Source organism: Salvelinus alpinus, chromosome 12 (genome assembly GCF_045679555.1).
Source record: "Salvelinus alpinus chromosome 12, SLU_Salpinus.1, whole genome shotgun sequence".
Lineage (NCBI taxonomy): Eukaryota > Metazoa > Chordata > Actinopteri > Salmoniformes > Salmonidae > Salvelinus > Salvelinus alpinus.
In genome coordinates, this window is record NC_092097.1 from 15,110,187 (window position 1) to 15,138,045 (window position 27,859).

Sequence of the window (27,859 nt, forward strand, 5' to 3'; positions counted from 1 at the left end):
AAGAACTTAAAACTTTCCACGTTCTCCACTGCTGTCCCTTCGATGTAAATAGGGGGGTGCTCCCTCTACTGTTTCCTTTGTTTTGTTGACGTTGAGTGAGTGGTTGTTTTCCTGACACCACACTCCGAGTGCCCTCACCTCCTCCCTGTAGGCTGTCTCGTCGTTGTTGGTAATCATGCCCACTACTGTTGTGTCACCTGCAAACTTGATGATTGAGTTGGAGGCGTGCATAGCCACGCAGTCGTGGGTGAACAGGGAGTACATTAGGGGGCTGAGCACGCACCCTTGTGGGGCCCTAGTGTTGAGGGTCAGCGAAGTGGAGATGTTGTTTCCTACCTTCACCACCTGGGGGTGGCCCGTCAGAAAGTCCAGGACCCAATTGCACAGGGCGGGGATGAGACCCAGGACCTCCAGCCTGATAATGAGCTTGGAGGGTACTATGGTGTTGAATGCTGAGCTGTTGTCAATGAACAGCATTCTTACATAGGTATTCCTCTTGTCCAGATGGGATAGGGTAGTGTGCAGTGTGATGGCGATTGCATCGTCTGTTGACCTGTTGGGGGCGGTATGCGAACTGAAGTGGGTCTAGGGTGACCGGTAAGGTGAAGGTGATATGATCCTAGACTCTCAAAGCACTTCATGATGACAGAAGTGATTGCTACGGGGCGGTAGTCATTTAGTTCAGTTATCTTTGCCTTCTTGGGTACAGGAACAATGGTGGCCATCTTGAAGCATGTGGGGACAGCAGACTGGGAATTGAATATGTCCGTAAACACATCAACCAGCTAACATCCCAAACATGTCTGGCCATGTCAGCTTCCAGGAATTGTGTACAGATCCTTACGACATGGTGCCGTGCATTATCATGCTGAGACAGCCTATAGGGATGAGGTCAGAGACCTGGTAGTGTGGTGCCAGGACAACAACCTCTCCCTCAATGTGAGCAAGACAAAGGAGCTGATCATGGACGACAGGAAAAGGCGGGCCGAACAGGCCCCCATTAACATTGACAGGGCTGTAGTGGAGCGGGTCGAGAGCTTCAAGTTCCTTGGTGTACACATCACCAACAAACTATCATGGTCCAAACACACCAAGACAGTTGTGAAGAGGGCATGACAACACCTTTTCCCCCTCAAGAGACTGAAAAGATTTGGCATGTGTCCCCTGATCCTCAAAAAGTTCTACAGCTGCACCATCGAGAGCATCCTGACCAGTTGCATCACCGCTTAGTATGGCAACTGCTCGGAATTTGACCTTAAGGCGCTACAGAGGGTAGTGTGTACGGCCTAGTACATCACTGGGGCCAAGCTTCCTGCCATCCAGGACCTATATACTAGGCGGTGTCAGAGGAAAGCCCAAAAAATTGTCAGAGACTCCAGTCACCCAAGTCATAGACTGTTTTAAGTCTAGGACCAAAAGGCTCCTTAACAGCTTCTACCCCCAAGCCATAACACTGCTGAACAATTAATCAAATGGCCACGGACTATTTACACTCCCCCCTCCATTTGTTTTGTACACTGCTGCTACTTGCTGTTTATTATCTATGCATTGTCACTTCACCCCTACCGCCATGTACAAATTACCTCGACTAACCTGTACCCCCTCACATTGACTCGGTACCGGTACCCCCTGTATATAGCCTCGTTATTGTTATTTTATTGCGTTACTTTTTATAATTTTTTTACTTTAGTTTATTTGCTAAATATTTTCTTAACTCTTTATTGAACTGCACTGTTGGTTAAGGGCTTGTAAGTAAGTATTTTACGGTAAGGTCTACACTTGTTGTATTCGGCGCGTGTGACAAATAAAGTTTGATTTGATTTGAAACATGAGGTGATGGAGGTGGATGAATGGCACGACAATGGGCCTCAGGATCTTGTCATGGTTCTCTGTGCATTCAAATTGCCATTGATAAAATGTAATTGTATTTGTTGTCCGTAGCATATGCCTGCCCATACCATAACCCCACCGCACCATGGGGAACTCTGTTTCCAGCAGACGGCTTGCTCACAAGACGCCATACACATGGTCTGTGGATGTGAGGCCAGTTGGACGTCCTGCCAAATTCTCTAAAACAACGTTGTTGGTGGCTTATGGTTGAGAAATTAACATTCAATTGCACATTTTAGTTTGACCTTTTATTGTCACCAGCACAAGGTGCACCTGTGTAATGATCATGCTGTTGAATCAGTTTCTTGATATGCCACACCTGTCAGGTGGATGGATTATATTGGCAAAGGAGAAATGCTCACTAACAGGGATGTACATTTTTTTTGAGAGACAGAAGCTTTTTGTGCATATGGAACATTTCTGGGATCTTTTGTTTCAGCTCATATAGCCTCGTTTATATTTTTCTTCAGTATAGTTTTGGCAGGCACTGCCAATTTCTCTCTAGGCTAGCTACTGTAGCTACATCATGAATAGACGTAATAATATTTAACAGGCTGAATCTACAACTCAGCTATCTACAGCCATGGATGCTCAACAACAAAGCCATGCACTGGGATAATTTTTATTTCAAGACTCCTAAGAAATTGGAAGTAGTTTACAGATCTTTTTGTAGGCTACACGGGCGGGGTTTAGACAGGCATCCCACTTCTAATCTTTTTAAGTAATTGATCATTTGACGAATCAGATCTGCGCTGAAAAAGCTCTGGTGTGAAAATATCTGATTTTACTGGTCAAAAGACCAATTAGTGGATACGATCATCATTGGGCTGCCTGTCTAAATGCAGCCAAAGATACCACAACTTTCCCATTTGGCACACAGCACACAATAATGGAGTTAGTTCAGGAGATTTTGGAGGCTGATTTTGGAAGATTTTGAAGGGACTTCAAGACCCCAGTGGTTCCATGACCTCCAACACAACAGTGCGAGGTCCGGTCATCACCAACCTGGTGACCTGGAGGTAATCCAGGTGGAGAACGCTCCGCCCATTCACCTGGCACACAAACTGACGCACCTAGGCATAGAAGTAGAAGTACAGGAGAATGTCATGATAAACATATATTCATATATTACTGTGTGTGTAACTATTTTAGTATGTGTTTGTGTTACCTTAACCCCTGCAGCAGCAGCAGGGCTTCCAGGATCGACTGCCTGGACGTAAACTGGAGCCACACCTCTGATCACAAAGCCCCAGCCCACTGCATCTCCCATCACCTGAGATGCAAAACACTGGTATGAGGGGGCTAAATAAATATTTACTTCCCCAATAGAGACAAGACTAGAAAGAGGAAGGACATACAGTATATTGGCCTTATAGCTCACCGTCAACACTCTCTTGATGAAGGGTGCACCAGGGGACAGTAGCTCCTCACATGTTACATTCCTCTTAAGTACTGTCAAAACCAATGTAGAGTTTTCATTTTGGTGTTTAAATACATGATTTTATCAATAGCATTGCTAAACCATGTTGCCCTCTGGGCGACTTGGCAGGTCAGAAAAAGTAGGCACTCTTGCTCAATATTAACTATTTTTAAATGTTGTTATACTTTTCGGTAAAAACATTATGTTTTGCCCTTAATGGCCTTCATCAGAAACTAACTGCTTAGGGAGACTACATCTGTGTAAGCCTGAACAGAACTAATTATGTCAAAAAAGAACAGAGGGACGATCTGACCTGATTTTGGATTGCATCTCACCACTGGGGCAGAGGAGAGTGTGGCAGGGGGTAAATATCCACTAGCATGTAGCTGCAGAGAGTTCAAAATGGCCTGATGCACATTGGGTATCATCTTCAATGGTTTATTGGGCTGCACTGCTATGAAAGGTCAGACATAAACGCATGCATGTGTGCATAAACAGCTCATCCACTGTGTCACAACACTATAGGCAACCTTGGAAGAAATGTGCATATGAAGTATTTTAGAGCTCTTGCTTTGTTTTTATGTTTGCATTTACCAGATTGAAACCCACTGCGTTCCTCTTGTGGGGGGATCTTGGGCAGGACAAAGGGGCGGTCGGCATGGTTGTCCTCCAGTGCATGCACTGATGCACCTTCCTTTTTGTCTCGCTCAGTTTCATTCAAGAGCTCAGACAGGTGGCGCCGGCGGCGAAAATTGATGCAGAACTGATACAGTAATCTACTGTCAAAGAAGTCGTACTTCTTTGACACTAATGGGAATTGGGAAGAGGAGAGAGGAAAAGTATCATACTAATTTTCTGATAGAAGTAATTTGAGTAGGCGATCAACTGTGAGAGGCTATGGAAACAGTATTACCTCCAATGTTATCAGCCAAAGGTTAAAAGGTAACATAACTCACCATGCTGAATGATGCCATGCTCTAGCAAAGCACGGCAGAACTCCAAACCCTGGCGCCTACTCTCTGTCTCTCCATTCTGTAACAACCAGTCCATCAACTGGCAGCCAGGGATGGAGCGCTGGTATGCAACACCCTGCTCCTCCCTTAGTTGCAGAATGGAGTCTCTGCCAGTTATTAGACTACAAAACACAGACACACAAATCAGGTCACATCCATTTTGCACTCCAGAGACAGAATGAATGGAACAATTACACACAAACTTGTGTATACAGTTGGTAAAGTTTCAAGTTTCAGTCCATAATCACTATAACTAGCACATACTGAGAACATAATACAGATGATGTGGTTACCCTAAGATAGGTTTGACCTCAGCAAGGACACTTGTTCCTACCAGATAGAGACCCCCAGGGTGAACAAAGTAGTTCTTACTGCTCATACAATCGTTGTCCTCGGATGAAGACCTTCACCTCGGTGTTAAATGGAAATGTGCCATCATCCTTACGGAAACGGTACAGCAATTTTGCATTCTTGAATATAGGGTGCTTGTCACAAACTAAAGAGATCAGAGTGGAAGAGAGACAAAGGAAACGTCCTGAGAGTGTCTTCACATTGCCCTACTTTATGGTTCAGCATTTTGGATCTCCCATATCAATTATCAATGTTAGTATCTTGGCAAAGCTCTTATGCTCTTGTGAGAAACTGCATTATAGGAGTTGGATATGCACTTTGTCCTGTGTCAGGGCTATAAGCTCTTGGAAAAGCTACTATGCATTTTATATCCCCTGAGGAATGTTATTGTGGTGCCCTACCATGGTGCACAATGTCATGGTCCATCAGGTGTTGCATGAGGCAGACTGCTGTGGCCCGATCGGGAGCTTCCTTGTTGCTGATCAACCAGTCTGTAAGCTCTTGGGCTACAAAGCAGTTGGGGTAAGTGCGCAGATGGTACCGTCGATCCTTGATCAGTTTGCCATCATGCAGCCTCAACCTTGTAGTGAGGTAAAATGTTGAATAAAGCAGCTATAACTACTATAAGTAGACAAGGGCACCTTAAGAAATATATTCAAACATGAATTGAATCAGTTTCAGTTGACATTTCTTATATGATATATTGTATCTCTTATAATTAAATGTTTACATTAAATTGGAAGGTCAGCTGAAGGAAATATGCAAACTACTATATCTGGAAGGAGCTTGTCGGATTTCCACACAGTACGTTTCAACAGGTAGCATAACCATAAAGAAAGCCAATCTCTCTCTTCTCTCTCTCTCTCTCTCTCTCTCTCTCTCTCTCTCTCTCTCTCTCTCTCTCTCACTTTCTCTCTCATACCTCAGTTGTTCTCCAGCAATCATAACTTTAGCCTTGTGCAGTCTGGCCATTGATTTTCTGTGTATGCTGCTTCCCATTTTCTCCATGTTCCTTTACTGTCACTGGTCTGAAAAACAACTACTCATTTCATTAGAAGCCTGTATGTTTACCAAATAACCAGTGCCCAGCAGCACCCTCTGACCATGTTGGATAGATGTTATGTATAAACACACACACACAAACAGAGGGAGAGAAGGCTACAAGAAAGTACAATATGTGATGTGCTGAGAAAATCACAAGCCACCATTATCATACTTACCTGGTATAGGCTAATGTGCATGCTCTTTACATTCTTTTGGCAAGGTCATTATAAAAAAGCCAACATTCACATTTTGTTTTAATTTAAAAAGAACGGGGTAGCTATCAGACAACTAGTTTTCATTCAAGGTTCAGTATACACTGAGGGGCAAGAATGAAGTTTTACCTCATATCACCTCAAGGGGTCAGCATAGATCCATAAATATAACATTTGGCTGCCCACTCTCAGGAGAAACCCCATAGAAATACAGTTATTTAGAATTAGCCTATTTCTAGCTCTATGATCAACCCTTTGTGGTTTTCATATAATGTAAGGAGAAATCAAATAGAACACATGCAAGTGGAATATAAACATTTATTTTCAATGAGCTACTCATGGATTAGAGATAGGATAGGCTATTTGTTTATTATGGGTGGTGGTGGATTATTCAAAAAAGCACAACAGCTCTATTAGAATTCTTAATTGTCTTTTTGCAGAATGAACTTCCCCTTAAATATAAGCACCGTAGTCCAAATATAACCGTGACTTTAAAACCGTGATGCTTTTATGTTATTTATATGGAAAGTCATATGATCATTTAGGGCGACTAAATGTTTATTTACTAGCCCTATTGACTACAATATATATATCCCTGGACATATAGCCTACAGAATTAACATAGCCTATTTAGTCCTCAGATGTTTTGCATTCCAGCATCAGTTCCTAAACGGTCTTTCAAAATAAACACTTTTAATACATCAATTGGCGAGGGAAAGTGTGAAAGAAAGAAAAACGAATGCACAAATTAAATAAAGAAGTAGGCCACAGTAGCCTAGAAAACGTGTACAATATGTCTGTCTGCAGATCTATGTAAAAAAAAAAATGTGGGCTACATTCTACATTCAACCTCTGCTGGATTGTCAAAACACATACATCAGCTATTATGCAAATTGCCCTTCTCGCCGTCTTTTTATTGGAGAGGAGCATGGAGGTGTAGTCTATATCGTGTGACATCATGCAACGGTTCTTTATGAAGAAAGTGCGCTCGCAAGCATAAACCAGTAGCGCTACACACATGCAGAGAGCTCTTGGCCCCGCCGTGGACTCTGAGCACTTTTCTTCTGTCCGATTAATAGGCTACTGTATGTGTTTCTAAACTTTTGAGTGAAGAGGACGGGTTTCTTTCCATTTTTGCGCACGCGTATTTTCACTGTAGATTTCATTTGACGGACTTATGATTGTATAAAACGTCTTCCAATAGTGAAATTGTTGCAAAAGACTGCATGAAAGAATTGAGTTTTGTGACCCTTGGATGTGGCCAAGATAAATAGATCCAGAAAATAATGACCGCCGAATCACATACAAACCTGGGTCTGCCGAAAACCCCTTTGGGTTATGTCAGTGCGTTCGACTTGATGAAGTTCGATGTGAAGAAGGAGACAATGCAGGGGATCGACCGCTCATTCTTTGGGCCGTGCAGCGATCTCCAGAGACCGGACTCAGTCTCCTCCACCCCGGTCAGCACCCCTTGCAGTTCGGTGCCCTCGTCACCGAGTTATAATCCGGGTGAGCAGAGGAACCCTGATGATGATCTTTACTGGACGCCCAGCAGTGGAGGTTATTCTCAGCAAATGTATCCCAACACTTTTGGCCTGACACCTGAGGACGCAGTGGAGGCCCTCATCGGTACCACAGTCCACGGGCACCAACCCTCTCCACACGGTCACCAACAGGCTCTCCAATCGGATTTCGAAGGGTACGGGGCGGCACATAACCTCAACGGTCATGCTCAGCAGTACCCTGGACTTAACCGTCAACCCGACGCCCTCTCGGGTCCCCCTGATATGCAAGATATGCACTGCCAAAATCAATATAACCCCAACAAGCACGACCTCGACTACTCGGCTCCGCACTCACCCGACTCGCAGCTAAGTGCGCACCACCTCCATCAGCAGAATCGCCACGACAGACGACTCAACGTGGAGAGCGGCTTCTCCGACGACCAGCTGGTGTCTATGTCAGTGAGGGAGCTCAATCGGCACATGAGGGGTCTGACCAAGGACGACGTGATGCGTCTGAAGCAGAAGCGCCGAACCCTGAAAAACCGCGGTTATGCACAATCCTGCCGCTACAAACGTGTTCAGCTGAAGCACGTTCTGGAGCATGAGAAGACCAGCCTTGTCACACAGGTGGAGCAGTTAAAGAACGAGCTCAACCGGCTGGCACGCGAGAGGGACGCATATAAACTCAAATGCGAGAAATTGACTGGTTCTAATGGTTACCATGAAACTGGGTCAACCAGTGACAATCCTTCCTCGCCCGAGTATTTTATGTGAGTTTATTCTTTGTAACAGCCACAAAATCTATTTTACCGATTTTTTTTTTATTGATATGCTTATTTGTTTTAACAATATTAATGATTTCATACAAGTTCTTGATGCAAACCTATCATCTAATTCAGCTTTTAAAATTATTACGATAATAAGTCAGATTTGTAATATTAATCTATAATCAATCATGCATGCTGGACATGTATGGAACTGTCTATTTAGTAGGCCTAAACTTGGCTGTTGTAGGCTACTTTGCCACACACACATCTTCACGAACATACTTGAAATAGTTCCTCTTACTTTTGCTAAATTGAATAACCAGTCTGATTTATGAAAGTACATTACATACGAGAATTACAATATAAATTTTTGGCTTCATGTAGGCCACTAGGCCGACTCTCAATTTTGTCTTACATTGATTCATCCATCAAAACACTTGGAAATGGTTTTACTTATTTGTGTTCAGATCTTCACTCAAGTGCTTTTCTGTGATAATTCTATTCTAACAAATATAATGCATACATGGTTGATGATGATGTATGTCCTTGTGCTGGACATCCTTTGACTCACATTGCATTTTGAGGACCTGGTTCTGCTGGTCAGATGTGGCTTAAAATTGTGTTGTTTTTCTTTCACAGACATGTTTGTTAATTGTTCAAGAAAAAGAGCTAGATTGCATTTTTTTTATTATGATGCGTTATTGCCTGCAAATGACCATAATTTTTTTGTTACCTATCCAGCTGTGTTGAAATCATTTGTCATCTGCTTTAGATCAATAAAACCATTAATACTTCTTTGTGTTAGTCTGTTGAGTAATTGTTGGATCCACTTATAAACATTTTCCTGGCTCACTTATGTATTCTTTCATTGATTCCATGACTAGATCATGGAAGCTAGTGGCTTTAGATTTTGTAATATTTCCTTTCTCCAGAATATATATTTTTTTTATAGAGACAAAGGTTTGCTTTATGTGGCCATATTGTTTTAACACTTAGCAGTATGATTATTATTTTACTCATGTCTGTATAAAGGAGAAGTGTAGTGCGACAGGCAGACAAAATGTAAAGGAACGCAAGTCATCTTGCTCACTTTTAATTAGGCTTATTGATGTGGAAAGAACGACAGTCATTACAACAAGAAGGAGCTCCATAAAACACCAAATTCAAAGCTGTGACAAATGTGTTTTTATAAAAAAGGTTATTGAGTGATTGATTGATTAAAACAAATGTCTCTCCATTTACACTCCTTTCTTTCACCATACCATAACGTCTAGGATTCATTCCATCTGAGAAAACAAGTGTGAACTTTGCACTTGGAGCATACGCATTGTACATCAGGCTCCAAGAAAGCTGTGGAAGCCTTTTTAAAAGTTTGGTCTGTGCATATACTAAATCACGCAAACAGCTCATGATGCCTAATACAGCATTTATGATAACTAAGACATATTCCTTCAACATTTTACTCATTCACCTGTGTGCAATAAAGAGCAGTGAAAGTCCCCAATGTACATTATAACATTCCAGGTTATTGGGACTGTGATTTAACAGGATCAAGTTTATTGGCTATATAATGAAAATATAAAATTGTATTTATGTTTTACACACAGTCAACTGACTTGATAGAAAAAAAATTATACAAAACTTAGGCCTAATAATAAACACTTTTGCATACAAATGCACTAATTTGGCTTGTGACAAATGAAAGTGGAGTGTCTCTTTTTTCTGTATGCTGACATTTGACCATTGATGGTTGCTTCCTGAGGGACCACTGGATGTGAAGACACTGAAGACTCACTGGCTGGGGCTGTGTGGTGGAGATAATGCCCATTTCAGACAGAATATGTGGTATATTACCTGTAACGTGTATATGACCCACTTTCAAACAGCCTCTTATTTACCACTTTCTTGCAGGTATACATAGCCCTTTTATACATATCAGTGGGTAACTGGCAAAATTGGAGGGGTGGGGGAGTAGTTAAACCATGGTGGCTGTTTGCAGTTCAAAGTAGGGAGGTGTTAAACAATGGAAGTGTTAATGAAATTACAGTGGTTTCGGAAAGTATTCAGACCCCTTGACTTTTTCCACATTTTTTTTACATTACAGCCTTATTTAAATGATCAGCACTTTATACACAATACCCCATAATGACAAAGCGAAAACAGGTTTTTAGAATTTTTTGCAAATGTATAAAATATTAAAAACAGAAAACATATTCACATAAATATTCAGACCCTTTGCTAGGAGACTGGAAATTGAGCTCAGGTGCATCCTGTTTGCATTGATCATCTTTGATATGTTTCTACAACTTGATTGGAGTCCACCTGTGGTAAATTCAATTGATTGGACATGATTTGGAAAGACACACACCTGTCTATATAAGGTCCCACAGTTGACAGTTCATGTCAGAGCAAAAACCAAGCCATGAGGTTTTCGAAAGAATTGTCCGTAGAGCGTTGAGACCGGATTGTGTCGAAGCACAGATCAGGGGAAGGGTACCAAAAGAATTCTGCAGCATTTTTATTTCTTTATTATTTCTTTATTTCACCTGTATTTAACCAGGTAGGCCAGTTCAGAACAAGTTCTCATTTACAACTGCGACCCTGGCCAAGATAAAGCAAAGCAGTGCGACAAAAAACAACACAGAGTTAACACATAGGATAAACAAAAGTACAGTCAATAACACAATAGAAAAATCTATATACAGTGTGTGCAAATGGAGTAAGGAGGTAAGGCAATAAATAGGCCATAGCAGCGAAGTAATTACAATTTAGCAAATTAACACTGAAGTGATAGATGTGCAGATGATGATGTGCAAGTAGAAATATTGGTGTGCAAAAGAGCAAAAAAGTAAATAAAAACAATATGGGGATGAGGTAGGTAGTTGGGTGGGCTATTTACAGATGGGCTATATACAGCTGCAGCGATCGGTAAGCTGCTCAGATAGCTGATGCTTAAAGTTAGTGAGGGAGATATAAGTCTCCAACTTCAGCGTTTTTGTAATTCGTTCCAGTCATTGGCAGCAGAGAACTGGAAGGAAAGGCGTCCAAAGTAAGTGTTGGTTTTGGGGATGACCAGTGAGATATACCTGCTGGACCGCGTGCTACGGGTGGGTGTTGTTATGGTGACCAATGAGCTGAGATAAGGCGGAGCTTTACCTAGCAAAGACTTATAGATGACCTGGAGCTAGTGGGTCTGGCGACAAATATGTAGCGAGGGCCAGCCTATGAGTGTTACGTTCGTTGTATGGAGGAAGAGAGGAGGACCAAGGCGCAGCGTGATACGAATACATTCTTCTATTTATTAATAACGAAACGAAGAACACTTAAACAAACTAATAAAAACAACAAAACGAACGTGAAGCTATATATATAAAGTGCAGACACAAGCAACAAATACATAGACAATAACCCACAAAATACCCAACGGAATATGGCTGCCTAAATATGGTTCCCAATCAGAGACAACGATAAACAGCTGCCTCTAATTGAGAACCAATCTAGGCAACCATAGACATACAAACACCTAGACTAGTAAACACCCCATAAACATACAAAACCCCTAGACAAGACAAAACACATACATCCCCCATGTCACACCCTGACCTAACCAAAATAATAAAGAAAACAAAGACAACTAAGGCCAGGGCGTGACAACGAGAGCATACAGGTCGCAGTGGTGGGTGGTATATGGGGCTTTGGTGACAAAACGGATGGCACTGTGATAGACTGAATCCAGTTTGCTAAGTAGAGTGTTGGAGGCTATTTTGTAAATGACATCGCCGAAGTCGAGGATCGGTAGGATAGTCAGTTTTACGAGGGTATGTTTGGCAGCGTGAGTGAAGGAGGCTTTGTTGCGAAATAGGAAGCCGATTCTAGATTTAATTTTGGATTGGAGATGCTTAATATGAGTCTGGAAGGAGAGTTTATATTCTAGCCAGACACCTACAGTGCTGTGAAAAAGTATTTGCCCCCTTCCTGATTTCTTATTTTTTTGCACATTTGTCACACTTAAATGTTTCAGATCATCAAACAAATGTTAATATTACACAAAGATAACCCAAGTAAACACAAAATGCAGTTTCTAAGTGATAATTTTATTTATTAAGGATAAAAAGATATCCGGACCTTCATGGCCCTATGTGACAAAGTAATTGCCCCCCCTTGTTAAATCATGAATTTACTGTGGTTAATCAAATTTTTTGGAAAGCTGAGTTCAATTTCACTAGCCACACCCAGGCCTGATTACTGCCAGACCTGCTGAATCAAGAAATCACTTGAATAGAACCTGTCTGACAAAGTGAAGTAGGCCCAAAAAATCTCAAAAAGCAAGACATCATGCCGCGATCCAAAGAAATTCAGGAACAGATGAGAAACAAAGTAATTGACATCTATCAGTCTGGAAAGGGTTACAAAGCCATTTCTAAAGCTTTGGGACTCCAGCGAACCACGGTGAGAGCCATTATCCACAAATGGAGAAAATTTGGAACAGTGGTGAACCTTCCCAGGAGTGGCCGGCCTACCAAAATTACCCCAAGAGCGCAGCGACGACTCATTCAATAGCTCACAAAAGAACCCACAACAACATCTAAAGAACTGCAGGCGTCACTTGCCCCAGTTAAGGTCAGTGTTCATGATTCAACCATAAGAAAGAGACTGGGCAAAAATGGCATCCATGGCAGAGTTCCAAGGCGAAAACCACTGCTGACCAAAAAGAACATAAAGGCTCGTCTCACTTTTGGCAAAAAAACATCTTGATGATCCCCAAGACTTTTGGGAAAATATTCTGTGGATTGACGAGACAAAAGTTGAACATTTTGGAAGGTGTACGTCACGTTACATCTAGCGTAAAAGTAACACAGCATTTCAGAAAAAGAACATCATACCAACAGTCAAATAAGGTGGTGGTAGTGTGATGGTCTGGAGCTGCTTTGCTGCTTCAGGACCTGGACGACTTGCTGTGATTGATGGAACCATGAATTCTGTTCTCTACCAAAAAATCCTGAAGGAGAATGTCCGGCCATCATTTCGTGACCTCAAGCTGAAGCGCACTTGGGTTCTGCAGCAGGATAATGATCCAAAACACACCAGCAAGTCCACCTCTGAATAGCTTAAAAAAAAGAAGAAGGTTTTGGAGTGGCCCAGTCAATGTCAGGACTTGAATCCGATTGAGATGTTGTGGTGTGACCTTAAAAAGGCGGTTCATGCTCGAAAACCCTCCAATGTGGTTGAATTAAAACAATTCTGCAAAGAAGAGTGGGCCAAAATTCCTCCACAGTGATGTGAAAGACTCATTGCCAGTTATCGCAAACGCTTGATTGCAGTTGTTGCTGCTGAGGGTGGGACAACCAGTTATTAGGTTTAGGGCGCAATTACCTTTTCACATAGGGCCATGCAGGGTCGGATAGCTTTTTATCCTTAATAAATAAAATCATCACTTAACTGCATTTTGTGTTTACTTGGGTTATCTTTGTGTAATATTTAAATTTGTTTGATGATCTGAAACATTTAAGTGTGACAAATGTGCAAAAAAAAAGAAATCAGGAAGAGGGAAAATACTTTTTCACAGCACTGTAAGTATTTGTAGTTGTCCACATATTCTAAGTCAGAACCGTCCAGAGTAGTGATGCTAGTCGGGCAGGTGGGTGCGGGCAGCGATCGGTTGAAGAGCATGCGTTTAGTTTTACTAACGTTTAAGAGCAGTTGGAGGCCACGGAAGGAGTGTGTATGGCATTGAAGCTCGTTTGGAGGTTTGTTAACCTCTCTAGGGTATGTGGGATGGTAGCGTCTCACCTCGTCAACAGCCAGTGAAACTGCAGGGCGCCAAATTCAAAACAACAGAAATCCCATAATTAAAATTCCTCAAACATACAAGTATCTTACACCATTTTAAAGATACACTTGTTGTAAATCCAGCCACAATGTCCGATTTCAAAAAGGCTTTACAACGAAAGCACACCAAACGATTATGTTAAGTCAGAGCCAAGTCACAGCCATTTTTCCAGCCAAAGAGAGGAGTCACAAAAAGCAGAAATAGAGATAAAATGTATCACTAACCTTTGATGATCTTCATCAGATGACACTCATAGGACTTCATGTTACACAATACATGTATGTTTTGTTCGGTAAAGTTCATATTTATATCCAAAAATCTGAGTTTAAATTGGCACGTTATGTTCAGTAGTTCCAAAACATCCAGTGATTTTGCAGAGCCACATCAATTTACAGAAATACTCATAATAAACATTGCTAAAAGATACAACTGTTATGCATGGAATTTTAGATCCACTTCTCCTTAATGCAACCGCTGTGTCAGATTTCAAAAAAACTTTACAGAAAAAGCACACCATACAATATTCTGAGTACAGCGCTCAGAGACCAACACAACCCAAAGAGATATCCGCCATGTTGTGTAGTCAACAGATGTCAGAATAGCATTATAAATATTCACTTACCTTTGATGATCTTCATCAGAATGCACTCCCAGGAATCCTAGTTCCACAATAAATGTTTGTTTTGTTTGATGAAGTCCATCATTTATGTCCAAATACCTCCTTTTTGTTAGCGCGTTTAGACCAGTAATCAAAATTCATGACGCGCGATCACTAGGTGCAGACGAAAAGTCAAAAAGTTCCGTTACAGTCCGTGGAAACATGTCAAACGATGTATAGAATCAATCTTTAGGATGTTTTTAACATAAATCTTCAATAATGTTCCAACCGGAGAATTCCTTTGTCTTCAGAAATGCAATGGAACGCAAGCTAACGCTCTCACGTGAACGCGCCTGGTCAGCTCGTGGCTCTCTGGCAGACCTCTGACTCATTCCCCTCTCATTTGCACCCACTTCACAGTAGAAGCCTCAAACAAGGTTCTAAAGACTGTTGACATCTAGTGGAAGCCTTAGGAAGTGCAATATGACCCCATTTCCACTGTATCTTGGATAAGCAAAGAGTTGAATAACTACAAACCTCAGATTTCCCACTTCCGGGTTGGATTGTTTCTCAGGTTTTAGCCTGCCATATGAGTTCTGTTATACTCACAGACATCATCCAAACAGTTTTCGAAACTCCAGAGTGTTTTCTATCCAAATCCACTAATAATGTGTATATCCTAGCAGCTGGGCCTGAGTAGCAGGCAGTTTACTCTGGGCACGCTTTTCATCCGGACGTGAAAATACTGCCACCTACCCAAGAGAGGTTAACACAGTGTCCAAAGAAGGGCCAGATGTGTACAGAATGGTGTCGTCTGCGTAGAGGTGGATCAAGGAAACACCCGCAGCATGAGCGACATCATTTATATTAACAGAGAAAAGAGTCGGCCCGAGAATTGAACCCTGTGGTACCCCCTTAGAGACTGACAGAGGTCCAGACAACAAGCCCTCCGATTTGACACACTGAACTCTATCTGAGAAGTAGTTGGTGAACCAGGCGAGACAGTCATTTGAGAAACCAAGGCTGTTGAGTCTGCCGTTAAGAATGTGGTGATTGACAGAGTCAAAAGCCTTGGCCAGGTCGATGAAGACGGCTGCACAGTACTGTCTTTTATCGATGGCGGTTATGATATCGTTTAGTACCTTGAGCGTGGCTGAGGTGCACCCGTGACCAGCTCGGAAACCAGATTGCACAGCAGAGAAGGTACGGTGGGATTCGAAATTGTCAGTGATCTGTTTTTTAACTTGGCTTTCGAAGACTTTAGAAAGGCAGGGCAGGATGGATATAGGTCTGTAACAGTTTGGGTCTAGAGTGTCTCCCCCTTTGAAGAGGGGGATGACCGCGGCAGCTTTCCAGTCTTTGGGAATCTCAGACGATGCGAAAGAGAGGTTGAACAGACTAGTAATAGGGGTTGCAACAATGGCGGTGGATCATTTTAGAAAGAGAGGGTCCAGATTGTCTAGCCCAGCTGATTTGTACGGGTCAAGGTTTTGCAGCTCTTTCAGAACATCTGCTATCTGGATTTGGGTGAAGGAGAAGCTGGGGATGCTTGGGCAAGTAGCTGTGGGGGGTGCAGAGCTGTTGCCCGGGGTTGGGGTAGCCAGGAGGAAAGCATGGCCAGATGTAGAGAAATGCTTATTGAAATTCTCGATTATCATGGATTCATTGGTGGTGACAGTGTTTCCTAGCATCAGTGCAGTGGGCAACTGGGAGGAGGTGCTCTTATTCTCCATGGACTTTACAGTGTCCCAGAACTTTTTGGAGTTAGAGCTACAGGATGCAAATGTCTGTTTGAAAAAGCTAGCCTTTGCTTTCCTAACTGACTGTGTGTATTGGTTCCTGACTTCCCTGAAAACGTGCATATCGCAGGGACTATTTGATGCTAGTGCAGTACGCCACAGAATGTTTTTCTGCTGGTCAAGGGCAGTCAGGTCTGGAGTGAAGCAAGGGCTATATCTGTTATTAGTTCTACATTTTTTGAAAGGGGCATGCTTATTTAAGAGGGTGAGGAAATTACTTTTAAAGACCAACCAGGCATCCTCAACTGACGGGATGCGGTCAATATCCTTCCAGGATACCCGGGTCAGGTCGATTAGAAAGGCCTGCTCGCAGAAGTGTTTTAGGGAGCATTTTTGACAGTGATGAGGGGTGGTTGTTTGAAGGTTGTTTGAAGGTCCCCAAGAACACAGTGGCCTCCATCATTCTTAAATGGAAGAAGTTTGAAACCAGACTCTTCCTAAAGACTCTTCCTAAAGCCGGCCTCCCGGCCAAACTGAGAAATCGGGGGAGAAGGGCCTTGGTCAGGGAGGTGACCAAGAACCCGATGGTCACTCTGACAGTGCTCTAGAGTTCCTCTGTGGAGATGGGAGAACTTTCCAGAAGGACAACCATCTCTGCAGCACTCCACCAATCAGGCCTTTATGGTAGAGTTTTCAGACGAAAGCCACACCTCAGTAAAAGGCACATGAAGCCCGCTTGGAGTTTGCCAAAAGACACTTAAAGACTCTCAGACCATGAGAAAAAGATTGAACTCTTTGGCCTGAATGCCAAGCGTCACGTCTGGAGGAAACCTGACACCATCCCTACGGTAAAGCATGGTGGTGGCAGAATCATGCTGTGGGGATGTTTTTCAGCGGCAGGAACTGGGAGACTAGTCTGAAACAAGGCAAAGATGAATGGCGCAAAGTGCAGAGAGATACTTGATGAAAACCTGCTCCAGAGCTCTCAGGACCTCAGACTGGGGGCGAAGGTTCACCTTCCAACAGGACAACGACCCTAAGCACATAGCCAAGACAATGCAGGAGTGGCTTCGGTACTAGTCTCTGAATGTCCTTGAGTGGTCCAGCCAGAGCCCGGACTTAAACCGGATCGAACATCTCTGGAGAGACCTGAAAATAGCTGTGCAGCAACGCTTCCACCCAACCTGACAGAGCTTGAGAGGATCTGCAGAGAAGAATGGGAGAAACTCCCCAAATACAGGTGTGCCAAGCTTGTAGCGTCATACCCAAGAAGACTCGAGGCTGTAGTCGCTGCCAAAGGTGCTTCACCGTAGGGATGGCGCCAGTTTTATTCCAGACGTGACGCTTGGCATTTAGGCCATAGAGTTCAATCTTGGTTTCATCAGACCAGAGAATCTTGTTTCTCATGGTCTGAGAGTCCTTTAGGTGCCTTTTGGCAAACTCAAATTGGGCTGTCATGTGCCATTTACTGAGGAGTGGCTTCCATCTGGTCATTCTAACATAAAGGCCTAATTGGTGGAGTGCTGCAGAGATGGTTGTCCTTCTGGAAGAAGAGAAACTCTGGAGCTCTGTCAGAGTGACCATCGCGTTCTTCGTCACCTCCCTGACCAAGGCCATTCTCCCCCTGATTGCTCAGTTAAGAATGATGGAGGCCACTGTTTTCTTGGGGACCTTCAATGCTGCAGAAATGCTTTGGTACCCTTCCCCTGATCTGTGCATCGACACAATCCTGTCTCGGAGCTCTACAGACAATTCTTTCGACCTCATGGCTTGTTTTTTGCTCTGACATGTGCTGTCAACTGTGGGACCTTATATAGACAGCTGTGTGCCTTTCCAAATCATGTCCAATCAATTGAATTTCCCACAGGTGGGCTCCAATCAAGTTGTATAAACTTCGCAAGGAGGATCAATGGAAACCTGATGTTCCATGAAATCAATTTCGAGTCTCAAATTAAAACATTTCTTAAACCTGTTTTCGCTTTGTCATTATGGGCTATTGTGTATAGATTGATGAGGGGAAAACATTATTTAATCAATTTTAGAATAAGGCTGTAACGTAACAAAATGTGGAACAAGTCAAGGGGTCTGAATACTTTATGTATGTTAATGGCTTTACATTTAATTTAAATTGTGGACTATTGTCTTACTTTATATCAAGTGTTGTTAAAACATGTATTTATGTTGTAGTTACAAACTGTAAGCAAGTGTACTGTTATATGACTGCTTAATTACACATTATACACACATTTGTACAACATGGTTGGTGTTGTTGTTGTTTTTTACATCCATTAGATTTGTAAACAAACTTAAATTGATTGTATTAAACCTTCCCTCAATGTTGATCACACTAGTTTTATTGTAAATCTCTGAAATTGGGCAAGTTGCAAAGATATTTAACATTTGTAAGTACTACGTAACAATGTGTACCCATACTGTACCAGCCAATGTATTTAACATTTATCCTAAATAGGCTTGTATCATTTTTGCTCAACTTTGTAATAAAAAATGTGTAGTTGTTTTTGGTAAGATATTTACATTTACTCACTGAGGGCTGTTTAGTAGACACAATAAAATAGCATCCAAGAGAGAGATTTTCAATAGATTGAACATTGAAAAAAAGTGTTGCCTCAGTGTTGTGTTCTTTTTTCCTTTAACTTTTTTCCTCAAGAGTTCAGATGAGCAGGTGTTATACTAATGGCTTTAACCTTTAACCTGGCTGACTGTTTCTCCTCCACTCATACAGTATATGACCTCACAGTGTTGACCTTACCCTCTGTGCAGTGTGTGAACTGCCTCAGAAACAGAGCACAGGTGCAAAAGCACTTTCCCACTGAAAACAGTAGGCAGATTCCCGGAAGGTCATTCCACTGCCCAGGGTGAGGATCAAGTGGTCTGTTTGTAGTGTCTTCTGCTTGCCGTCACCAATGTGACACACTGGAGCAAGAAGATGTGAATCAGGAATGGACCCACTCCCAAGATCTGAATACGTAACAATCCTTTGATTTCCATCTATTTACTGTAATAATCAGTGCAATTACAATGGATTTGTGTGTGTGTGTGTATGCATGCGCGCTTGCATATCTGCCTGCATGTGACAGTCACTGTGTTTAGTATGAAGTAGATTGTTGAAAGAGAGGAGACAGCGGTTTGTGCTCATGTAACACAGCTTGCAGGACACCATTCTAAAAGCCATTAGCCAGCTCTTTTTCATTGCATGTGATAGGCTAGTGTGCCTGATGTGGGAGCCAAGCACTTCCCCCTCCTCGCTCGCTCGCTCGCTGCCACCAACACCCCCACCCCACACCCACCGCCTCAGGCTGATTACTGAGTCAGCAGGATGAAAGGTGTCTGCTTCTCTGTGGCGTCAGCGAGAGAGAGTTGAAGAGAGACGGAGAGAATGGTGGAGAGAGAAAATAGACGAGAGATGGAGAGAAGGAGATAAATGGTTTACAAACACAATATATGGATGGAAAGAACTAGAGAAGCAAAGCTATATTGAGAGAAAGAGTGGTTGAGGGAGGAAAATATAAAGAGAGGAGGGCAAGCATCATCAGCCACCTTTACTCCTTTCAAATTCACAAACAGTTGACCTTCAATGATACCAGCAGGTCATCACAGTAGAGTAGACCATTTTAAAGTGTCATCGTCAGTTATTGCTGCTGGTTTAGTTATAGTTGTAATGTAATACATATAAAGGGACTGATTAACTTTCAATTCTATTGCTCAATAAAAATGTGTAAACACAGGTGACAACATGATTTTAGGGTTCTTGTTTGTAGTGACGGTGATTGTGTGATGGGGGATGGGGCAGGCAAATGGAGTCCTGCTCTTGGGGCTTTGTGCTGATTTGCCGAGGCCTGGCTGCTCCACAGACAGTGGGCACAGACATAGGAATGTCAGGGATGTGCGCCATTGTGTGGGGAGAGGCAGTGTCACCAATGAACACAGCCAGGGCGTCAGTAAGGGAGGGGTGCGGGGCAAAAGGGGCCTTTTCTACTCAAACTTCAAGCCAATCCACCATCCTCACAGTCATACCCATCCTTAACAGAAGTAGGATCTTAATTTGTAGTGTATTTGGGGTTTAAAAAGGCGGCTTCTGAAGTTTGTAATTTCTACGTTGAAATTTCAGACTTGATTTCCCCTTACAAAAAATGTATTAACCCCTACAAAAATGTCCATTAAATATAATCCACATAAAATAATTCACATTTCCTGATGGTGCAGGATTATTTTCCTGCTGTAGCAAACTGGATCAAATTAAGATCCTACATCAGTAGCTAACCCCATACAACAGCAAGGCCAGGGGTATAATATTTGTCACAGCAAATGCCTCTCCTGCCAACAGTTACAGTAAAAGTATGATTTTTCATAATTCACTTGCTTGCTGAGGATATTTCCATGATAATACCATCCACTGACCAGACATTTGACATCTACAGCAGCAGGACATTACCAGTCAGAGCCAGTTATTTCCAACTTAACTATTGTTATTGTGCAATGGATGACCTGTCTATCTGTGGCTTCACGTGAACAGCACAGCAAAGAGTGGAATAGAGGATGGGATGGGGGGGGGCTTCCTCTTTCACTTCCTATATGAGGGTCCAGTCAAGTGACTCTTTGAGAGAGTGGGTTGTGTGGTGCAGGAAAATGCAGCTCGGGCAGCGGTGGTTTCCACTCAGGATGTCCAGTCCCAGCTATGCAGAGTTGTGCCAATCTGAATCATGCACAGATTACACATGCACACACACAAACATGTTCACAAACATGCACATTCGGATCATTATTGAAAGTACTGTATGAAACCTAAATGTATTAGTCAAGTCTCTCAAGTCATAAGTGACACTGTTTTGTCTTGTGTTTTTATCTAATCTCTTGGGCCTACAATAAAATGCACGTCTTCAAGCCAAGATGGCCACATCTTGAAGGGTTGTATTGTAATTATGATGGCACTACCGTAAATTACCCAGTTTATCACATGACAGCTTCAGCAGGCTTCAGCAGAGGAGACTCGTGATCCAGATTAATGTGTAGCTCCAGTGCTATAATAAAGGTGGCAAGCTATCTGGTTTGATGTAATAGAGCACCAGGAGACAGTCCTGTCTTCTGCGTGTTTACAGGCGTGAGTCACTGAGGATCTGATAAGGATCCCCCCTGATAAAGCAGCAGTTACGTTTCTCTGACTACTTCTGAGAGGGATGAGACAATTACTGACCCTGGACTTTGGAGACAGAGCAAAGGTAACGCTCTGCATATAGTAATTCACAGTTTAAAGGCCCTTAACAACTGTAACAAGAATTCAATGGAGTTTATGTATAGTATTTGAATATTAGCTCAAAATCTGGACATGAGCACAGAGTAACGGTTAAATCAATTGTACGATTCAGAGACCTAAAATCACCTAGGGTCCAATTCCCACCCTTGTTCTTCTGAAGCTCCTGACAGTTCTTACAGTAAACAGTTCTTTCTCTTTTTTTTCTTCTTTCTTTTCATAGTGGTGACATAGCAGTTTATTGGCCGAGAGGGGAACATGGAAGTTAATTCATGTAGTGCTTAATAAACAGAGTGCAGCAGCAGTAAGCTGGAGGTCAAAGATTGAAACTGGTCATGTGAGAGAGACAACAGGGAAAAGAGAGAGAGTAGAGTTGAAGGAGAGAAGAGAAACGAGCAGGAGTTCCTCTCTCCTTCACTCTCATTTCCCTGCTAGGATTTCCTGCTCTGTTTTATGGGGGTCACGCAGCTGGCAGGCGCCCTCCTGTTTCAGTCCGTAACGATGACAGGCGTCCATTAGTGCCCCGTAGAAACATGAGCCACGGAGGTTAACTCAGGCTCTTCCCCCCTGACTGCCTCTTCCCTTTTCACAGCCTCTGGCCCTTGGCACTGGTTCAGTATCTGGATGGCAGGGCAGAGTTGGAGCTCTCAGTAATGTTAGCAAAGGAGTGACGATTAAGGGTCATTCCCCATTCAGACGCCAGTCTGCACCCTGTTGAGTTCAACACAAACTGCAAAGCTAGTCTCAAACTGTGTGGCTGTATGCACTGCTATTTAGTATTTGAAGTAATGAGACTTGCATCCTGAAGTCACTGAGGAGTTTGGTTTATTGGTAAATAGGATGTTGTTGTAAAGCTAAAGAGCTGTTTCCTCATGGTTCAATAATAACGCAGGACTCTGATTAAGATTAGGATGATGTGAGGATGAATAAGAAGGTAGAGTGTCACAACAAATGTTAGTATGTGTGCCTTGTGTATGTACATGTGTGACTGCCTGGCATATGTAAGTGTTTTTCTGCCTGGCATATGCATGTGTGTGCATGCTCGCGCCGGTGCATGTCTGTTAGTGTGTTTGGAACAGGGATACATCCTTCTCTGCTGCTGGGGTTGGCTATCCTGGACGCTGGGTTACATTTCTTGTGTGTGAGTTGTTTATCCTAAATGTTACATTCACATATACGGTACATGAACACTAAGAAGCCTAGTCACAGGCGTCATTTGATTTGTATGACCAACCCCAGATTTAGGGAGGACTTCCTTTAAAGAGAAGATCGTGCAATTTACTTGATCACCATCTGCTATTCCTTGGAAGAAACAAAGGTGATATACAATTACCGTAAAATTACTCCTCTTACGATAAAGAGTGAATAAGAGTGAAAATAGAAGACAGTTAGCCCTTCTGAAAACACAATTAGCCCTCTGCCCCATAAGGTAATTTAGTGAGTTACTATGCATATCATTAACATGAGTATGGACTTGCTATACGTCAGATAAAGATATTTTGGCAGTCGGGTTCTAAGATATACTAACTGGGAGTCGGGTGTGTCCTTCCAAGACATATGTGTCATACATCTCCCTCCCTTTTTTTATCAGAAGTTTGTGTTTCTCAGAAAAGCTAAAAAGACCTCAAGGCCACTCCTCCCTCTGGTTTCTTCTCCACATCTTTCTGCTTCCTCTTTTTCTTCTTCCTACAGTCATAACAGCTGAAAGGGTTGCTTTTCCCTTCACACACCCATTCTTTGATTCCAGACCCAGTTTTCTCACTATTGTTAAAGCCTGGCTAAAACAACTAACGCAACCAAAGACACAAACCAACTCTGTGCTGTATTCTAGCTGCATGGAGGAGGGCTTTCATTGACACAGCATAGAGCATATGAGAGTTTTACTTAACTAAGCCATCCTTTATACAGTACACTCATGTACAGTGCATTCAGAAAGTATTCAGACCCCTTGGACTTTTTCCACATTTTGGTACGTTACATCCTTGTCTCCCCTCCCGCCTCTCATTCATCGACACATGATGACAAAGCAAAAACAGATAGAGAAATTTTTGCAAATTCATTAAAAATAAAAAACTTAAATATTGCATTTACATAAGTATTCAGACACTTTACTCAGTACTTTGTTGAAACACCTTTTGGCAGAGATTACAGCCTCAAGTCTTCTTTGGTATGAGGCTACAAGCTTGGCGCGTCTGTATTTAGGGAGTTTCCAAATTCTTCTCTGTAGATCCTCTCAAGCTCTGTCAGGCTGGATGTGGAGCGTAGCTACACAGCTATTTTCAGGTCTCTCCAGAGATGTTCGATCGGGTTCAAGTCCAGGCTCTGGCTGGGCCACTCAAGGACATTCAGAGACTAGTCCCGAAGCCACTCCTGCGTTGTCTTGGTTGTGTGCTTAGGGTCGTTGTCCTGTTGGAAGGTGAACCTTTGCCCCAGTCTGAGGTCCTGAGCGTTCTGGAGCAGGTTATCATCAATGATCTCTCTGTACTTTGCTCTGTTTATATTTCCCTCAACCCTGACTACTCTCCCAGACCTTACCATTGAGAAACATCTCCACAGCATGAAGCTGCCACCACCATGCTTCACCGTAGGAATGGTATTGGCCAGGTGATGAGCGGTGCCTGGATTCCATCAAATCAAATCAAAGTTTATTTGTCACATGCGCCGAATACAACAGGTGTAGACCTTACAGTGAAATGCTTATTTACAGGCTCTAACCAATAGTGCAAAAAAAGGTATTAGGTGAACAATGGGTAGGTAAAGAAATAAAACAACAGTAAACAGACAGGTTATAAACAGTAGCGAGGCTAAAAAAGTAGCGAGGCTCCACACAGACACCGGTTAGTCAGGCTGATTGAGGTAGTATGTACATGTAGATATGGTTAAAGTGACTATGCATATATGATGAACAGAGTGTAGCAGTAGAGTAAAAAACGGGGTTGGCAGGTGGTGGGTGGGACACAATGCAGATAGCCCGGTTAGCCAATGTGCGGGAGCACTGGTTGGTCGGCCCAATTGAGGTAGTATGTACATGAATGTATAGTTAAAGTGACTATGCATATATGATAAACAGAGAGTAGCAGCAGCGTACAAAAGAGGGGTTGGGGGGGCACACAATGCAAATAGTCCGGGTAGCCATTTGATTACCTGTTCAGGAGTCTTATGGCTTGGGGGTAAAAACTATTGAAAAGCCTTTTTGTCCGAGACTTGGCACTCCGGTACCGCTTGCAATGTGGTAATAGAGAGAACAGTCTATGACTGGGGTGGCTGGGGTCTTTGACAATTTTTAGGGCCTTCCTCTGACACCGCCTGGTGTAGAGGTCCTGGATGGCAGGCAGCTTAGCCCCAGTGATGTACTGGGCCGTGCGCACTACCCTCTGTCATGCCTTGCGGTCAGAGGCCGAGCAATTGCCGCAACAGGCAGTGATGCAACCAGTCAGGATGCTCTCGATGTTGCAGCTGTAGAACCTTTTGAGGATCTCAGGACCCATGCCAAATCTTTTTAGTTTCCTGAGGGGAATAGGCTTTGTAGTGCCCTCTTCACAACTGTCTTGGTGTGTTTGGACCATTCTAGTTTGTTGTTGATGTGGACACCAAGGAACTTGAAGCTCTCAACCTGCTCCACTACAGCCCCGTCGATGAGAATGGGGGCGTGCTCGGTCCTTCTTTTCCTGTAGTCCACAATCATCTCCTTAGTCTTGGTTACATTGAGGGATAGGTTGTTATTCTGGCACCACCCGGCCAGGTCTCTGACCTCCTCCCTATAGGCTGTCTTGTCGTTGTCGGTGATCAGGCCTTCCACTGTTGTGTCGTCTGCAAACTTAATGATGGTGTTGGAGTCGTGCCTGACCATGCAGTCGTGGGTGAACAGGGAGTACAGGAGGGGACTGAGCACGCACCCCTGGGGAGCTCCAGTGTTGAGGATCAGCGTGGCAGATGTGTTGCTACCTACCCTCACCACCTGATGGGCGCCCGTCAGGAAGTCCAGGATCCAGTTGCAGAGGGAGATGTTTAGTCCCAGGATCCTTAGCTTAGTGATGAGCTTTGAGGGTACTATGGTGTTGAACGCTGAGCTGTAGTCAATGAATAGCATTCTCACATAAGTGTTCCTTTTGTCCAGGTGGGAAAGGGCAGTGTGGAGTGCAATAGAGATTGCATCATCTGTGGATCTGTTTGGGCGGTATGCAAATTGGAGTGGGGTTTCTGGGATAATGGTATTGATGTGAGCCATTACCAACCTTTCAAAGCACTTCATGGCTACGGACGTGAGTGCTACGGGTCTGTAGTCATTTAGGCAGGTTGCTTTTGTGTTCTTGGGCACAGGGACTATGGTGGTCTGCTTGAAACATGTTGGTATTACAGACTCAATCAGGGACATGTTGAAAATGTCAGTGAAGACACCTGCCAGTTGGTCAGCACTTGCTGGCCCCGCAGCCTTGTGTATGTTGACCTGTTTAAAGGTCTTACTCACGTCGGCTACAGAGAGTGTTTTCACACAGTCGTCCGGAACAGCTGATGCTCTCATGCATGCCTCAGTGTTGCTTGCCTCGAAGCGAGCATAGAAGTGATTTAGCTCATCTGGTATGCTTGTGTCACTGGGCAGCTCGCGGCTATGCTTTCCTTTGTAGTCTGTAATAGTTTGCAAGCCCTGCCACATAAGACGAGAGTCAGAGCCGGTTTAGTACGATTCAATCTTAGCCCTGTATTGACGCTTTGCCTGTTTGATGGTTCGTCACAGGGCATAGCAGGATTTCTTGTAAGCTTCCGGATTAGAGTCCCGCACCTTGAAAGCGGCAGCTCTACCCTTTAGCTCAGTGCGAATGTTGCCTGTAATCCATGGCTTCTGGTTGGGGTATGTACGTACACTCACTGTGGGGATGATGTCCTCGATGTACTTATTGATAAAGCCAGTGACTGATGTGGTGTACTCCTCAATGCCATCGGAAGAATCCCGGAACATGTTCCAGTCTGTGATAGCAAAACAGTCCTGTAGTTTAGCATCTGCTTCATCTGACCACTTTTTTATAGACCGAGTCACTGGTGCTTCCTGCTTTAATTTTTGCTTGTAAGCAGGAATCAGGAGGATAGAGTTGGGGTCGGATTTACCAAATGGAGGTTGAGGGAGAGCTTTGTACCCATCTCTGTGTGTGGAGTACAGGTGATCTAGAATTTTTTTCCCTCTGGCTGCACATTTAACATGTTGATTGAAATTTGGTAGAACTGATTTAAGTTTCCCTGCATTAAAGTCTCCGGCCACTAGGAGCGCTGCCTCTGGGTGAGAGGTTTCCTGTTTGCTTATTTCCTTACACAGCCGAGTGAGTGCGGTCTTAGTGCCAGCATCTGTCTGTGGTGGTAAATAAACAGCCACAAAAAGTATAGCTGAAAACTCTCTAGGCAAGTAGTGTGGCCTGCAATTTATCACAATATACTCTACTTCCGGCGAGCAAAATCTAGAGACTTCCTTAGATTTCGTGCACCAGCTGTTGTTTACAAATATGCACAGACCGCCCCCCCCTCGTCTTACCGGAGTGTGCTGTTCTATCTTGCCGGTGCAGCGTATATCCCGCTAGCTGAATATCCATGTCGTCATTCAGCCACGATTCCGTGAAACGTAGAATATTACAGTATTTGATGTCCCGTTGGTAGGATATTCGTGATCGTACCTCGTCTAGTTTATTGTCCAATGATTGCACGTTGGCGAGTAGTATTTACGGTAACGGCAGCTTTCCCACCCGGGTCCTGACCAGGCATCTGGCTCTTTGTCCTCCGTACCTGCGTCGCTTCCTCTTACAAATAACGGGAATGTTGGCCCTGTTGGGTGTTTGGAGAATGTCTTGTGCATCTTGCTTGTTGAAGAAAAAATCTTTGTCTAATCCGAGGTGAGTGATTGCTGTCCTGATATCCAGAAGCTCTTTTCTGCCGTGAGATATGGTTGCAGAAACATTATGTACAAAATAAGTTACAAATAACGCAAAAACCCCCACATAATAGCACAATTGGTTGGGTGCCTGTAAAACTGCTGCCATTTCTTCCGGCGCCATCAGACGTGACGCTTGGAATTCAGGCCAAAGAGTTCAATATTGGTGCTTCCAAACTACTTCCATTTAAGAATGATGGAGGCCACTGTGTTCTTGGGGACCTTCAATGCTGCAGAAATGTTTTGGTACCCTTCCCTTGATCTGTAGCTCGACACAATCCTGTCTCGGAACTCTACAAACAATTCC

The 27,859-nt window shown here is 43.3% G+C and overlaps 2 protein-coding genes across 4 annotated transcripts; one reads left to right on the top strand and one right to left on the bottom strand.

Moving 5' to 3' along the window:
• Nucleotides 1-2,123: 2,123 nt before the first annotated feature.
• On the bottom strand, nt 2,124-6,887 carry LOC139535586 (DEP domain-containing mTOR-interacting protein-like). 3 transcript variants are annotated; one of them, XM_071335146.1, is made up of 9 exons: nt 5,597-6,887; nt 5,076-5,254; nt 4,696-4,819; nt 4,267-4,445; nt 3,905-4,117; nt 3,624-3,761; nt 3,272-3,342; nt 3,059-3,163; nt 2,124-2,963 (listed from the first exon to the last, which is right to left on the bottom strand). In XM_071335146.1, the coding sequence occupies exons 1-9, from the start codon at nt 5,680-5,682 to the stop codon at nt 2,835-2,837; spliced, it is 1,224 nt and encodes a 407-aa protein (XP_071191247.1). In that variant the 5' UTR covers nt 5,683-6,887; the 3' UTR covers nt 2,124-2,834. The 3 variants fall into 3 exon arrangements, with proteins under 3 accessions (XP_071191247.1, XP_071191246.1, XP_071191248.1); XM_071335145.1 differs by having other exon boundaries at nt 3,624-3,764; XM_071335147.1 differs by lacking the exon at nt 3,624-3,761.
• On the top strand, nt 6,885-8,996 carry LOC139535587 (transcription factor MafB-like). The gene has a single exon (XM_071335149.1). The coding sequence runs from the start codon at nt 7,217-7,219 to the stop codon at nt 8,207-8,209; it is 993 nt and encodes a 330-aa protein (XP_071191250.1). The 5' UTR covers nt 6,885-7,216; the 3' UTR covers nt 8,210-8,996.
• The last annotated feature ends 18,863 nt before the right edge of the window (nt 8,997-27,859 follow it).